General features: G+C 41.4%; 1 protein-coding gene across 1 annotated transcript in view; it reads left to right on the top strand.

Annotated features, from left to right (window-relative positions):
• LOC124777652 (Krueppel-like factor 16) overlaps positions 1 to 12345 on the top strand; it is a 164467-nt gene that overhangs the window by 14946 nt on the left and 137176 nt on the right. Inside the window, exon 2 of the mRNA XM_047253132.1 lies at positions 8154 to 8247. Within this exon, the coding sequence (XP_047109088.1) occupies positions 8154 to 8247 (94 nt within the window). The remainder of the gene's footprint in view (positions 1 to 8153; positions 8248 to 12345) is intronic.

Here is a 12345-nt window from a genome sequence, read left to right as displayed (position 1 = left end):
TGACTGAATGTATGTAGTGCACAGTCATCTATCTGCACTCGCAGTCTAGTATATGGTACTTACAAAGTAGTGGAGAGGTGATTTCACGATGATACAGAAATTTCGAAGCAATCTGCTGTGTCATTGGATGGCGTTGAAATTAGGGAACAACGGTAAACGTTGCTAAAATTGACTACACCATCAACCGCGGTGCATATTACGGTACATCATCCGATGTCAACAGTGTCTTTCCCATCCCATCTGACCACAGGCACACTATTTATTACCATATTAGTAATTGACTGACACCACTTGAGTGAGATGGAGAGAAACTTGGTGGAACTCTGGATATCTGCTACTTGTTGGAGCGAGGCACAGGGTTACAGGTAAAGGTCATCACCTTCAGACAGTTGCTTGGAAGCCTTCCTCAATGCTGCGGAATTGTCCTATTTCCACATGCTGTGATGTCCTCCACATGTCTTCTTTTCACCCGGCGATGGTCGACACCGAAACAGTAATCATACATGACTGCAAAATGAGGACACAATGCTCTTCAAAATGGAACACCGAGACATCCACTACCCCATTGCTGTGGATGATGAGATTAACTGTGTACGTCATCACTTTCGGATAGCTGTTGCAAATGCTCTACATTTGAGGCAAACTCTTCCTGTTTCCATACGTTGCAAAGTATTCCACATTTTTGTCAATGAGAAATACCGCCTCTGTGATTTATTTCTACCAAACTGTGTTTTGTGAGAGCTGCATAGTTTAAGCTATGCAACGTTCAGCTTTCTGTGAGACACAGTGGATCAAAATGTGTTAGTGTTTGTTTAGCACCTGACACAGACCTTGAAATTATGGTAGAAAAACAAAGTGTATTAAGCTGTAGTCTTACACTTCTGGGATGTGTTACAGGTAGAGAAACAATGTATGAAACTGCTTATGAAGGAAGTATACAGGAACTCTCTCTTGTGATTGATAGTCTGTTGGATATGGTCTCCTTCCAGCACAGTCGACAAAACTTTGCATAGATCTGTGCAAGCGATTTCGAAAACTGGCCCCTAGCACCAATGAAGTGATACATGTATATGTAATATGCTCAATGTCAACAGGCAGATGATATTTGTTTTTCGATATATCGGAAGAGAGAGAAGCAGTAGAATCTTACAGGAGGTTCTATTACAAGGAGTGGTATCACTGGTTTAAGTTTGGATGCATACAGTTCTATCAAAACTACGCCGATTTTGCTCATAAAGCTAAAAGAAACCAACTGTATCTATTCTCATGGAACATGTAAGGATTGCGTGTTTAAAAATAGGTGTTACCACAATTCCTACGTCATTTCATACTTCACAACGTCTAATAATAAAGTAGGCACCACTTGAATTATAGCTAATTGTGGAATTTCGAAATGGTAGTGTTTTTCCCGGTATGTGAGCAGAGTGAAACAGGCCTGTGATGATCAAATTGCCTACAAAACTAAATTGCAAGAATCTGCTGGTTTCGATGTATCGGAAGAGAGAGATATGGTAAAATCTTATAGGAGGTTCTATTACAAGATAGGCTCTCGCAATTTGTTTCATAAACGCCAATGTGATATAGCATCACATTTGTAAAATGGGACGTGCCATAGTGTACAAAACAGCAAGGTCCTCGTGAATTATAACTTCTTGTTGTCGAACATAAAATGATTGTGTTGTTTTTCCGAAATGTGAACAAATGGTGTGAAAGGTTGTATTCTGTAATGTTATTTCACCTGTCTGAAATGTTTGTAATTCACATGTGCATGAAAGTTTATTCACAGACAGTATTTGAATGCATGAGTTGCTCTCAGGTCGTATGATTTGTCCATCAAGCTGAGAAAAATTATTTGACATAGATGTTTTTTTCTTTGGAGTTTAAATTCTCCGCTTCCTCTTGACTTCAATGTCAGTTTCGAAACAAGGACATTTGCAGTGATCAGTAGTTTTTGCAGCAAAATAGTGGAATATTTTTTTTGCGATTGTATGCAAGGTGGATATGTCTCTCTAGTCTGGTCACCTGTAATAAGCGGCGGTGCTGTAGTTCTTTTCATTTCATTGGATGTCACAAAATAATGAGATGCGGATTGTATCGTGTAGTCAAATGTAAACACTATACCAATTTTGGTTCATAAAGTTAAAAATAAATGGCCTGTGCCTATTTTCGTGGAAAGATGAAATTTATTTTCGTTGGGACGGTGTTTTCTTTTAACAGATGCTCGCTTATAAGAGGGGCATTGACATTAAATACAACTGTTACAGTGAATTGTTTTCCTACTGAGGATGGCGTGCGCTTGCTGACAGAACTGTTAGAGGCATGGTGGGCATGTTACGTAGCAGGTCGCAGCTGCTGTTTTAGACAAACAGCCCATGGACAGGTTGGCCATCATTTATCTCGCTTTTGTTCTTGGGGAAGCTGGTGTCGCAGTGTATTGTATGTGTAGCTTTTTTCGGTGTCGATAGCGCTGACAGCCTAACCATCTGCTCATCAGGGACGCATTGTACTGATGACTCCATATCCAGATTCGCGGGAGGCTACTCCAGGGTCTGTAGTCGATTTAGGCGATAAGCGGCCTGTTTTCCAAGCAGCAGACGTTTAAATTAGCATGCTGGAGAGTTCTCCGAAACTTTGTTGTTTTTCCGAGGGGAGGGGGGTTTTCGCAGTTTGGAGACAGTATATCAATACCATTAGAAGGATCTCTTTGTGGACCATCAGCATCAATACAGAACAGCCCTCTATGCCTAACTATGGTGAGGAGAGGGAGGTATGAGGTGTGGTAGGGCGGGAGGTTAAGACTGCCACCAATTTGGTTACTTCATGTGCGCCCATTGAGGAGGACACAGTTGCAACTGCCACCCCCTCTGCAATTTTTTGGGACAATGATTTTCCCCAGTACATGTGTTGCATTATGACCCACTGATTATGAGTGCCGTTTTTTTCACAATAATCTAGATGTGTAATTAGAACAATGAAGCATTTTCCATCTTTTGTGGTATCATGTATTGGCTTCGATTACCTGGGTTGCAGCGTGATTGTCAAGCAATGCAGAGCTAGGCTTCTGAAGCAAACTCTGACATCAAACAGCGATGAATACAGTCCTCAGCTCTATGCTTACAGGTAACACACTTATTAAACTCCACTCTGTCCAATACCACCATCTCATCAGTTGAACGTAATTCCCATTAACAAAATAAAGATGGTACCTCCCACCCTAGCCTTTTGCCTGCCAGCTTGTAGGTGAAGGGTAGAGTTTGTGTACATCTGCTACTAGTTTCGAGTTCTATTGTGAAACTTTTCCCAGTAGGATAACACCAGTTGTATGTCATCATCCATTTTTGAGCTGAATTGCGATTTTTGACACTCGTTGTGTAGCACTATGCATATGGTTGTGTAATGAGGACCGATCTTTATGGTTAATTACCTAATTAGGACCGATCTCTAATCAGTTCCTCAACCAAAATAAATAAAGTACACTAACCTAACCTTCCTCTCCTGCATCTCGATAATTTCCATGTGTTGGGGGGGGGGGGGGGGGGAAGGGGTGCACTTGTGCTTTCTGTCTAGAAAGACCATGGTTCGAGTCCCAGAAAGGGCGCCCCGTTTTTAATTTCCCCCCATTCCCGAGAAGGGGTGGGGTGGGGTGGGGGGTTGGATGGGATGTTAGCACAGCCCTGGGACAAAGAAATTTCCACCAAAATTCGAAATCCCAGCCAAAATTAGAAATTACTGCCAATAGGGTAGGTGGTGAATGGGGAGGGGTGGGGAGGGGGGAGTTGGGAGAAGGGATACACACATTCAGGCTGAGGAAAACGCATGATATCATCTGGGGGTGCGGATGGGGTTGGCAATGGCTGTAGGGGTGGATGTGGGTGGCGGCAGGGGTTGGGGGCTAAATAAGCGATCAATTTAATGAATTTCCGAATCAATCTGATATCGAAAGTGTACTAGCATCCCCATGTCCCTCTTACACTCAGCACACAGTTTGGTCGTGTTGATACGAGGAATTCAGATCCTGGCTGGGGCTGGAAAAAAAAAAAAAAAAAAAAAAAAAAGGTTCAAATGGCTCTGAGCGCTATGGGACTCAACATCTTAGGTCATCAGTCCCCTAGAACTTAGATCTACTTAAACCTAACTAACCTAAGGACATCACACACGTCCATGCCAGAGGCAGGATTCGAACCTGCGACCGTAACAGTCCCGCGGTTCCGAACTGAAGCGCCTAAAACTGCACGACCACCACGGCCGGCGATGCCGAACTGTTTGATGTTAATTAAATGCGAACTTCTCTAGTGGGGAGAGTGTTGTGTTACGTACGAACTCATAATGTTTTTTAGTAGCTACTTCGGTCTAGTGACTGGTTGTAAAATGACATAAAGGAATGCACATTAGAGACCACCATAAGTGATTTCCGCCATTTTCTACAGTTTATATTGTTATTATACATGAGATTAGTGTTTTGTGCAGCATTTATAAATATGTCGCATTCTACACATCTAAGCACTGTAGAAGATATTAAAGATATTTGAAATATATCGTTAATTCTTAAAGTAGAAAATTTTATGGTGAGCAAAAACCTATCTATTTTTAGAGCTATGTATAGCACATGTGCACACTTAACCACACTTCGTCGGTCGTGCACCATCTCATACCTCAAAAAAGGTCTTTTACGTAGAACAAGTGACACATGCAGATGAACTAAGTGTCTTTAATTTCTAAACAATTTGAGTTGTCTTTAAAGTGGAAATTCGGGTTAGTTAACTGTAGCTTCTATTTCAAAATGTATTTGACTTGTAACAGGTTTTTTATAATTCTTCTGCATAATTTGAGTACACTTACTGATTATTGGTGTTTATTTAGTAACAATGTAACTGATAGACGATTAAATACAGTACTGACAAGATTTTCTCGATTAAAACTCTCTTAAATTTCAGTTGAATATCTGTTCCTAGGTACACGACCGTCCGACAGAAGTTTTCTGGGACTATTTGTAACAGCGGGTGAAACAAGGCGATCAACATTCCATCAATTTGGTAGCACTATAGGATCTGATCATCAAAGGGTGACATCAGGTGGATGAGGCAGTCGTGAAATAAACTTTTCCCTTCCTCGTAGTATTGAGGCAGTTTTCAAGATTGGATACGGTGTTACACGGTATTAGCGTGTCCTCTCTTGGATGCGCGTAATTCTTTCTCCAGTGTGGTTACATCTGATCTGATAATATTTTCACATTGTCATTATTTTCATTATTAACAACGTGTGTTTCTGGTTTGTTTCTTGAACGAGACAAATATTTTAAGAAATCAGAATTTTTCCATAACTTTATCTCAGTAATCAGGTTCTGTGCCATCTGTAATGTTAACTAATGGAATGTAACCTCTACTCAGCATAGTCTTGTGTTTTATCTTCTCGATACTTTCGTTGTATTCTTTTGTCTCTCATATCAAACTTTCACTTCACCTTTTCTCTTCAAGTCGTAGAGATTTCCGAACAGTTTTGTATTGTACACCATATTCTACAATTAGCGTTTGCTTGAAATTCTCGCGGTATCTTTAAATAGTTGTCTTGCTCCGTTCCAGATTTCCCTTTCTTTTGATTCTCCGTACCTTCAACATCTTTTGATCTTTACATAAGTACATTTGTTGAATCATTACTTTTTCGTCTATGGTTGTATAATCTTTTTCTAAATTAGTTAATTTAATCTCGGTTACCTCAAATTCTTAAACAAACTAGCGTGATGAAAGTTATTATGCTTTATTTTTTTGCCTTAGTATTTCTATTTAGAGAACGTGTCTACATATACAGGGTGTTTGTCTTAACCTGAGACAGCAATTGCATCAAAAACGACGCATCCGATGGAAAAAATGTATAAAGAATTAATATGGGGTGTTCAAAAAGTCTCTCCGCAGTGCCGTATGATTGTTGGCCGCGCGTGCCGTATGCCGCAGTGAATATACCGAAATGAAACTCTGTGAAATACAAGTTATTAATTTCTTAAATATTCATTTTTACTTACAAATTTTCACATTAAATGTTGAAAGTGTCCCCCCTGTTGTTGACTATACAATTCAATTCGTCTAATCATGTTTCCAAACACAAGCGGTAACATTTCTTCTGTAACAGAAGCAGTGAAAGTGGATATTGCTGTTTTCAATTCATCGACTGATTTTGGACGGTTTTTATAGACAGTTGCTTTCGCTACACCCCAGAAGAAAACGTCAGCTGGTGTTAGGTCAGGCGATTGTGAAGGCCAAAGTCCCTGTGAAATCTTGCGATCACCAAAAACATCAGCAAGCAGTGACATTGAATCGCGAGCTGTATGCGCGGTTGCACCATCTTGTTGAAAATAACAGTTCAGTATTTCACTTAACACAAGTTCTCCTATGAATGGGTACAGAATATTACTGCAGTATCGTTGTGCGTTTATTTTTTTGTTGAAAAATATGGGACCCACAATCCGACGTCTAGAAATTGCCATCTAAACTCGTATTTTCACAGAATGAATTGGTTCCTCATGAATACACACTGGATTTGCAGTAAGCCACATACGAGAATTTTGCGAGTTCATGTACCTGGATAAATGAAACCACGTCTCATCAGTGAAAAACGTTTCATTAAGAACATCCCCTCCATTTTGTTGAACGAAATTTTTTAACCATTGACAATAATAGTCTCTTGCACAACTGTCACTTTGTATGGGAAAAGTTCTAAATTTTTCCTTACAGCTGTGTGGGCCGTTCCGACACTAACATCGATTTCCTGGGCGAGTTTTCTTACTAACGTGTTCGGACTCATGGACATTTTATCGGAAATATCGAGTAGTTTATCCTCAGACAAAACGCTAGCACGACCACTTCATGGCGCATCTGTCACTGAACCCGTACTTCGAAATCTGTTAATCAAATCTCGCACAGTATCGCGATGTGAGAGTGTTGTCTCCGGGAAAACTGAATTAAATGTTTGACGAACTGAAACTGCGTATTTACCACCAGATTTGAACACTTGTTCGACTAAAAACACACGATCTTCAATGGTTAGCATTTTAACAGTGACAAAAACGAAACAAACGAACAAAGAAACTAAACTTAAACGTTCACGTCAACACGTAACGACACACACCAACGATACTACTGACGCTGGCTGAGATAAACGAAACAGTGGAATGTTGGGAGAGTCCACTTGAAGATAAGTAGTAACCCAGGCAGGCGAACAATCATACGGCACGCGCGGCTAACAGTCATACGGCACTGCGGAGGGACTTTTTGAACACCTCGTATTAGCACAGGGGACATCTGTCTGTGCTACAACTGGCCACCTCCTAACCACCCCTCGTGCGTGGACAGGGTCAAGTTTTCGTCATTACCATGTCACTAACACTTGTGTGGACTAGGCCGAACAGTTGCAATCCCAGAGACATTTCAATGGATCTGGTTGACTGTTTCTTTCGAAACCATGTGGCGATGAAGTCATCACACGAATAGTATTGATGGTAGATCGTGACAGAGATTTGTTTGCTCTGCATTTTTCTAATACTCTCCTAATATCGAAGGTTTCAGTTTGCTCTTGCCGCAACTGATTATTGCACTCGCTCTATTTCGTGTGGTTTCGCTTTTGACAGGGTACTACTGGGACACAAAGTTGATCCTTGTTCCCGTAAGCGAGTGCTATGGAAACTTCTCACCGGTTAATGCAGTTCATTTAACATTTTAGGCCTCCTGGTTTTCGACACATATCCTCGCTCTTACTCTGCGAACACACTTAAGACACATATCTCGCTGTTAATTTGCGTAGATACTTTTGTACAGACAATGATAACCTCAGAGTACAGCTCGTACTTACATGCAGTTCTTTTTTTGTGTAGAGGTATATGAGCAGCCGTGTCACACTTCTTTCTGATCCTCCAAACATCTAATGCACAGTGACAAAAGCAGCACATTACTCTGCTGGTTACTCGTTAGCTCTGATCGCACTTTATGATGGGTGGCTGATTGCTAAATTACTTGCTTTCCTATCTGAAGTACATACCTACCTTCTTACTTACCTTCTGTCACATCCGGGCCTTGTAATTACCGTGAAATTTTGATGAAGTAGAAATGAAATCTTGCAATAGATGCATCAGATGGATAAACAAATCGCGATATTTTTCTTTTCAGATGGACGACTTCTTCTCAAGTCTTGACCTGGACGACCCGATCTTTCCCCTCGAACCTCCGGATTTGGAATTCGACTACTTTAACTGCAGTTTTGGTGAGTTACCCATTCAGTATGATTAGTCCTAATAAGAAGTCATTTACTACAACATTTGAGGTGCTATTGTATAGTAATAATTATTTTTATTGTTGGTTTTCAAAACTCTCCTGACTTATTCGTAGCTTCCATATCTGCCCGTCGTAAAGAGGGTACCAGATGTTTTGTTATATAACTATGGAAGACCTCAAAAATATAGGAAATGAGAAAGTCGAGGCAGACTTTAATGTTGATGCAGTTCAGCTGATGTTTAGACGATCAACATGTGCAGTCTGGTTAGTGTCGAACAAGAAGTTTTGAAACGCAGCAAGATATATTTGCTAAATGCCAGCAGCAAGCAAATGAGTAAAGATCGATGGATTAAACAATAGCGAACATTCATCTCTAGAGAGAAAAATGTGGGAGATCCGTGTCACAAATTTAGAAATAATATAAGCTACAAAATATTGCAGATCCAAACTGAGGAATCTAGGTATTTATCAGATCTCCTTAAGAACAGATTATAGTAATTATCGAGCATACGGAGACATTTAAGTATTCATTCTTCTGAAACAAAAAGAAACCCTAATATGCTCTAAAAAGTGAAATATCATCGGCCATGCACTTCAAAGTGATTTGCAGAATATGAATATACACGTATATTTGCAGACGAAGGATACGTTCTTCGCGTAGGAGATAGTGTGAGATGGGACGAACTTACCATGATTCAATAGCAATAGTAGAAAGTTACTACAAAAGATAGAGCTGTATGGAAGGTTGAAGGAAACCGATTTCTTTCTAATTGACAAAAGTCGAACAAAGTTAAAAAGCCTAAAAAACCGCTATATCAGTGAATTATAAAGCGGGATTTTATCCACCGAGTTGTCAAAACCCGTAATAAAGTTTGTCTAAAATCAGTGAACGTCGCATCCACGCGTCCAGACAGCCACGCGCGTTAGCACGCTCCTGCCTGGATTCGATGAGTCACGACGGCGCCGAGTGGAATACTCCCGGAGGACTAACGACGACGGCCCGTGTGCCAGCCAGTCTGGATGCCACTTTTAGGTGGTTTCCCATATTCGTGTACGTGGATACCGAGCTGGTACTCACATCCTGCCATGGCTACACAATTCGCAAATATGCAGGAAAAATTTCGCACACGTTCAGGTGAGATAGCACTGGAGTAGTGGTTCCCAACCTGAGGGTAGTTACCCCCTGAGGGGTAAAATTAAGTTTTCTGAGGGAGAAAAACAAAAGGGTTCAGTTGTGTTTCGGTCACGAAACTTAGTGATTTTTAAAGGACATTACTGTTATCACTATGTCGTAAGACTGTAATTTTGAATAACTAAATAACCTATAACGTTTTCTTTTTTAAAAAAATTAAAAAATTAACGCGCGATACTGTGTAGTGGAGGTGACATAATACACACACCAAAAAAACTTTTGCATCACCTCGTTTCTGAGAGTTCGGAACCTGTACAAAAATTGGAATAGAGATCAACATAAACATCATTTCCGCCCTTTTTATTGCTCATGAAAATCACACATTGCCGGCCGCGGTGGTCAAGCGGTTCTAGGTGTTCAGTCCGGAACCGCGCGGCTGCTACGGTCGCAGGTTCGAATCCTGCCTCGGGCATGGATGTGTGTGATGTCCTTAGGTTAGTTAGGTTTAAGTAGTTCTAAGTTCTAGGGGACTGATGACCACAGATGTTAAGTCCCATAGTGCTCAGAGCCATTTGAACCATTTTGAAAATCACACATTGCATGTTGTACTCCGATACAGCGAGACCTTCAGAGGTGGTGGTCCAGACTGCTATACACAATAGTACCTCTAATACCCAGTATCACGTCCTCTTGCATTGATGCATAACTGTATTCGTCGTAGCATACTACCCACAATTTCATCAAGGCACTGTTGGTCCAGATTGTCCCACTTCTCAACGGCGATTCGGCGTAGAACCCTCAGAGTGGTTGGTGGGTCACGACGTCCATATACAGCCCTTTTCAACCTATCCCAGGCATGTTCGATAGGGTTCATGCCTGGAGAAAATTCTGCCCACTCTAGTCTAGCGATGTCGTTATCCTGAAGGAAGTTCACTCACAAGATGTGCACGATGGGGCCGCGAATTGTCTTCCACGAAGACGAATGCCTCGCCAATATGCTGCCGATATCTATCACGTATCGTACAGCCGTTACGGCGCCTTCCGTGACCACCAGCGGCGTACGTCGACCCCACATAATGCCACCCCAAAACATCTGGGAACCTCCACCTTGCTGCAGTCGCTGGATAGTGTGTCTAAGGAGTTCAGTCTGACCGGGTTGCCTTAGCGGCATATGCGACACTCATCGGTGAAGAGAATGTGATGCCAATCCTGAGCATTCGACATGTTGTTGGGCCCATCTGTAGCTCGCTGAATGGTGTCGTGGTTGCAAAGATGCGCATCGGCTTGGACGTCGGGAATGAAGTTGCGCATCATGCAGCCTATTGCGCACAGTTTGAGTCGTAACCAGACGTCCTGCGGCTGCACGAAAAGCATTATTCAACATGGTGGCGTTGCTGTCATGGTTCCTCCGAGCCATAACTCGTAAGTAACGTTCATCCATTGCAGTAGTAGCCCTTAGGCGGCCTGAGCGAGGCATGTCCTAACAACATCGCTTTGGTTCACTCCGAGACGCCTGGGGATTTCCCTTGTTGAGAGCCCTTCCTGGCACAAAGTAACAACGCAGACGCGATCGAACCGCGGGATTGACCGTCTAGGTATGGGTGAAGTACAGGCAACACCAGCCCTGTACCTCCTTCCTGGTGGAATGACTGGAACTGAGCGGCTGTCGGACCCCCTCCGTGTAATAGGCGCTGCTCATGCACGGTTGTTTACATCTTTGGGCGGGTTTAGTGACATCTCTGAACAGTCAAAGGAACTGTGTCTGTGATAAAACATCCACAGACAACGTCTGTCTTCAGGAGTTCTGCGAACAGGGATGATGCAAAACTTTTTTTGATGTGTGTATAAATAAAAGCTGTTAGAAGCAAGCAGTACCAATTGTCATTGACTCCTTACTTCGTGGATTAATAAAATACCATTAGTCTTTTATAATTTTTAAAATAAAAGTGTTCAAAGAAAATCATTTTGTGTTCTAAAGTTTAGTCAATCGCTAATATGATGATTGGGTGTGGGGAAAGGGGGGGGGGTGTTTGTAGCTAATATTTGATTGCACTAAGGGGTAATGGTCTCAGGAAGGTTGGAAACCGATGCACTAGATGGAGACAGTTAGGGTGTACTGATTCCTTTCTGGGAGGAAGGGGTGATGAACGGGGGAGGCAGGAGTAGATACAGGAAGGGCATCCGGCCACCTTGTACCTCTAACATTGCCAAATACAATAGCACGTCAACCCCGTGAAGAAAAGGGGGTAAAGAATAGGAAAAAGTAGGAAGAAGATGGAATAAGTGCAACATAGTTGTTTATCCACTTGCTCATTAATCACAATGGTGCCGAACCAAGAGGTAATAAAATGTAGGTAGGAATTTTAAATTATTTCTCTAGAAATTGCTTCTTCAAAGAAGATCACAACTTATCGTATTTCTACCCGGCTGCCTCAGAGTCAGATAAACAAGCAGAACCTGTTATTGTTACAGGCAGGTCAGATTAACGTATGAGTGATTGTAACTCGTTTCTTCCATCGTAGTGGTGGACTGCACATCGTTATGTACATAAACAGCTCAAATGGAAAAGATACTCCAAATGATCATGTGGTAGACGAGATCTGTGTTAGACAAGTTTGCGACATATTCAATTGTTGAATGATGTATTCCTGAAGGATTAATAATGGTAGTCGTCTCCGTGGATGTGTGTTTGAACCAAATCAGTGATTCACTGTATATCCTTATCAAAAGATAGTAAATAGTGGTCTTAAAAAGAAATTTCTGGAAATAAATGGAGTTTTATTTAAATCAATGAAACATGATTTTTACGTTTGTTTAGAATATAGTAGCTTTTCTATTAATTTATATCTCATATTTTGTGAATAGTTTATAAGTCGCAGCCCCCTTCTCGAGCGCTCATTCTCGTATACAGTCAAGCTATAGATCCACAAATAGATTTCTCCTTCCAAAATAATG

The sequence above is a fragment of the Schistocerca piceifrons genome, chromosome 2, assembly GCF_021461385.2.
Source record: "Schistocerca piceifrons isolate TAMUIC-IGC-003096 chromosome 2, iqSchPice1.1, whole genome shotgun sequence".
NCBI classification, from domain to species: Eukaryota; Metazoa; Arthropoda; class Insecta; order Orthoptera; family Acrididae; genus Schistocerca; species Schistocerca piceifrons.
Note: the sequence above shows the minus strand (reverse complement) of the source record. Positions and strands in the feature narration are given on the sequence as shown.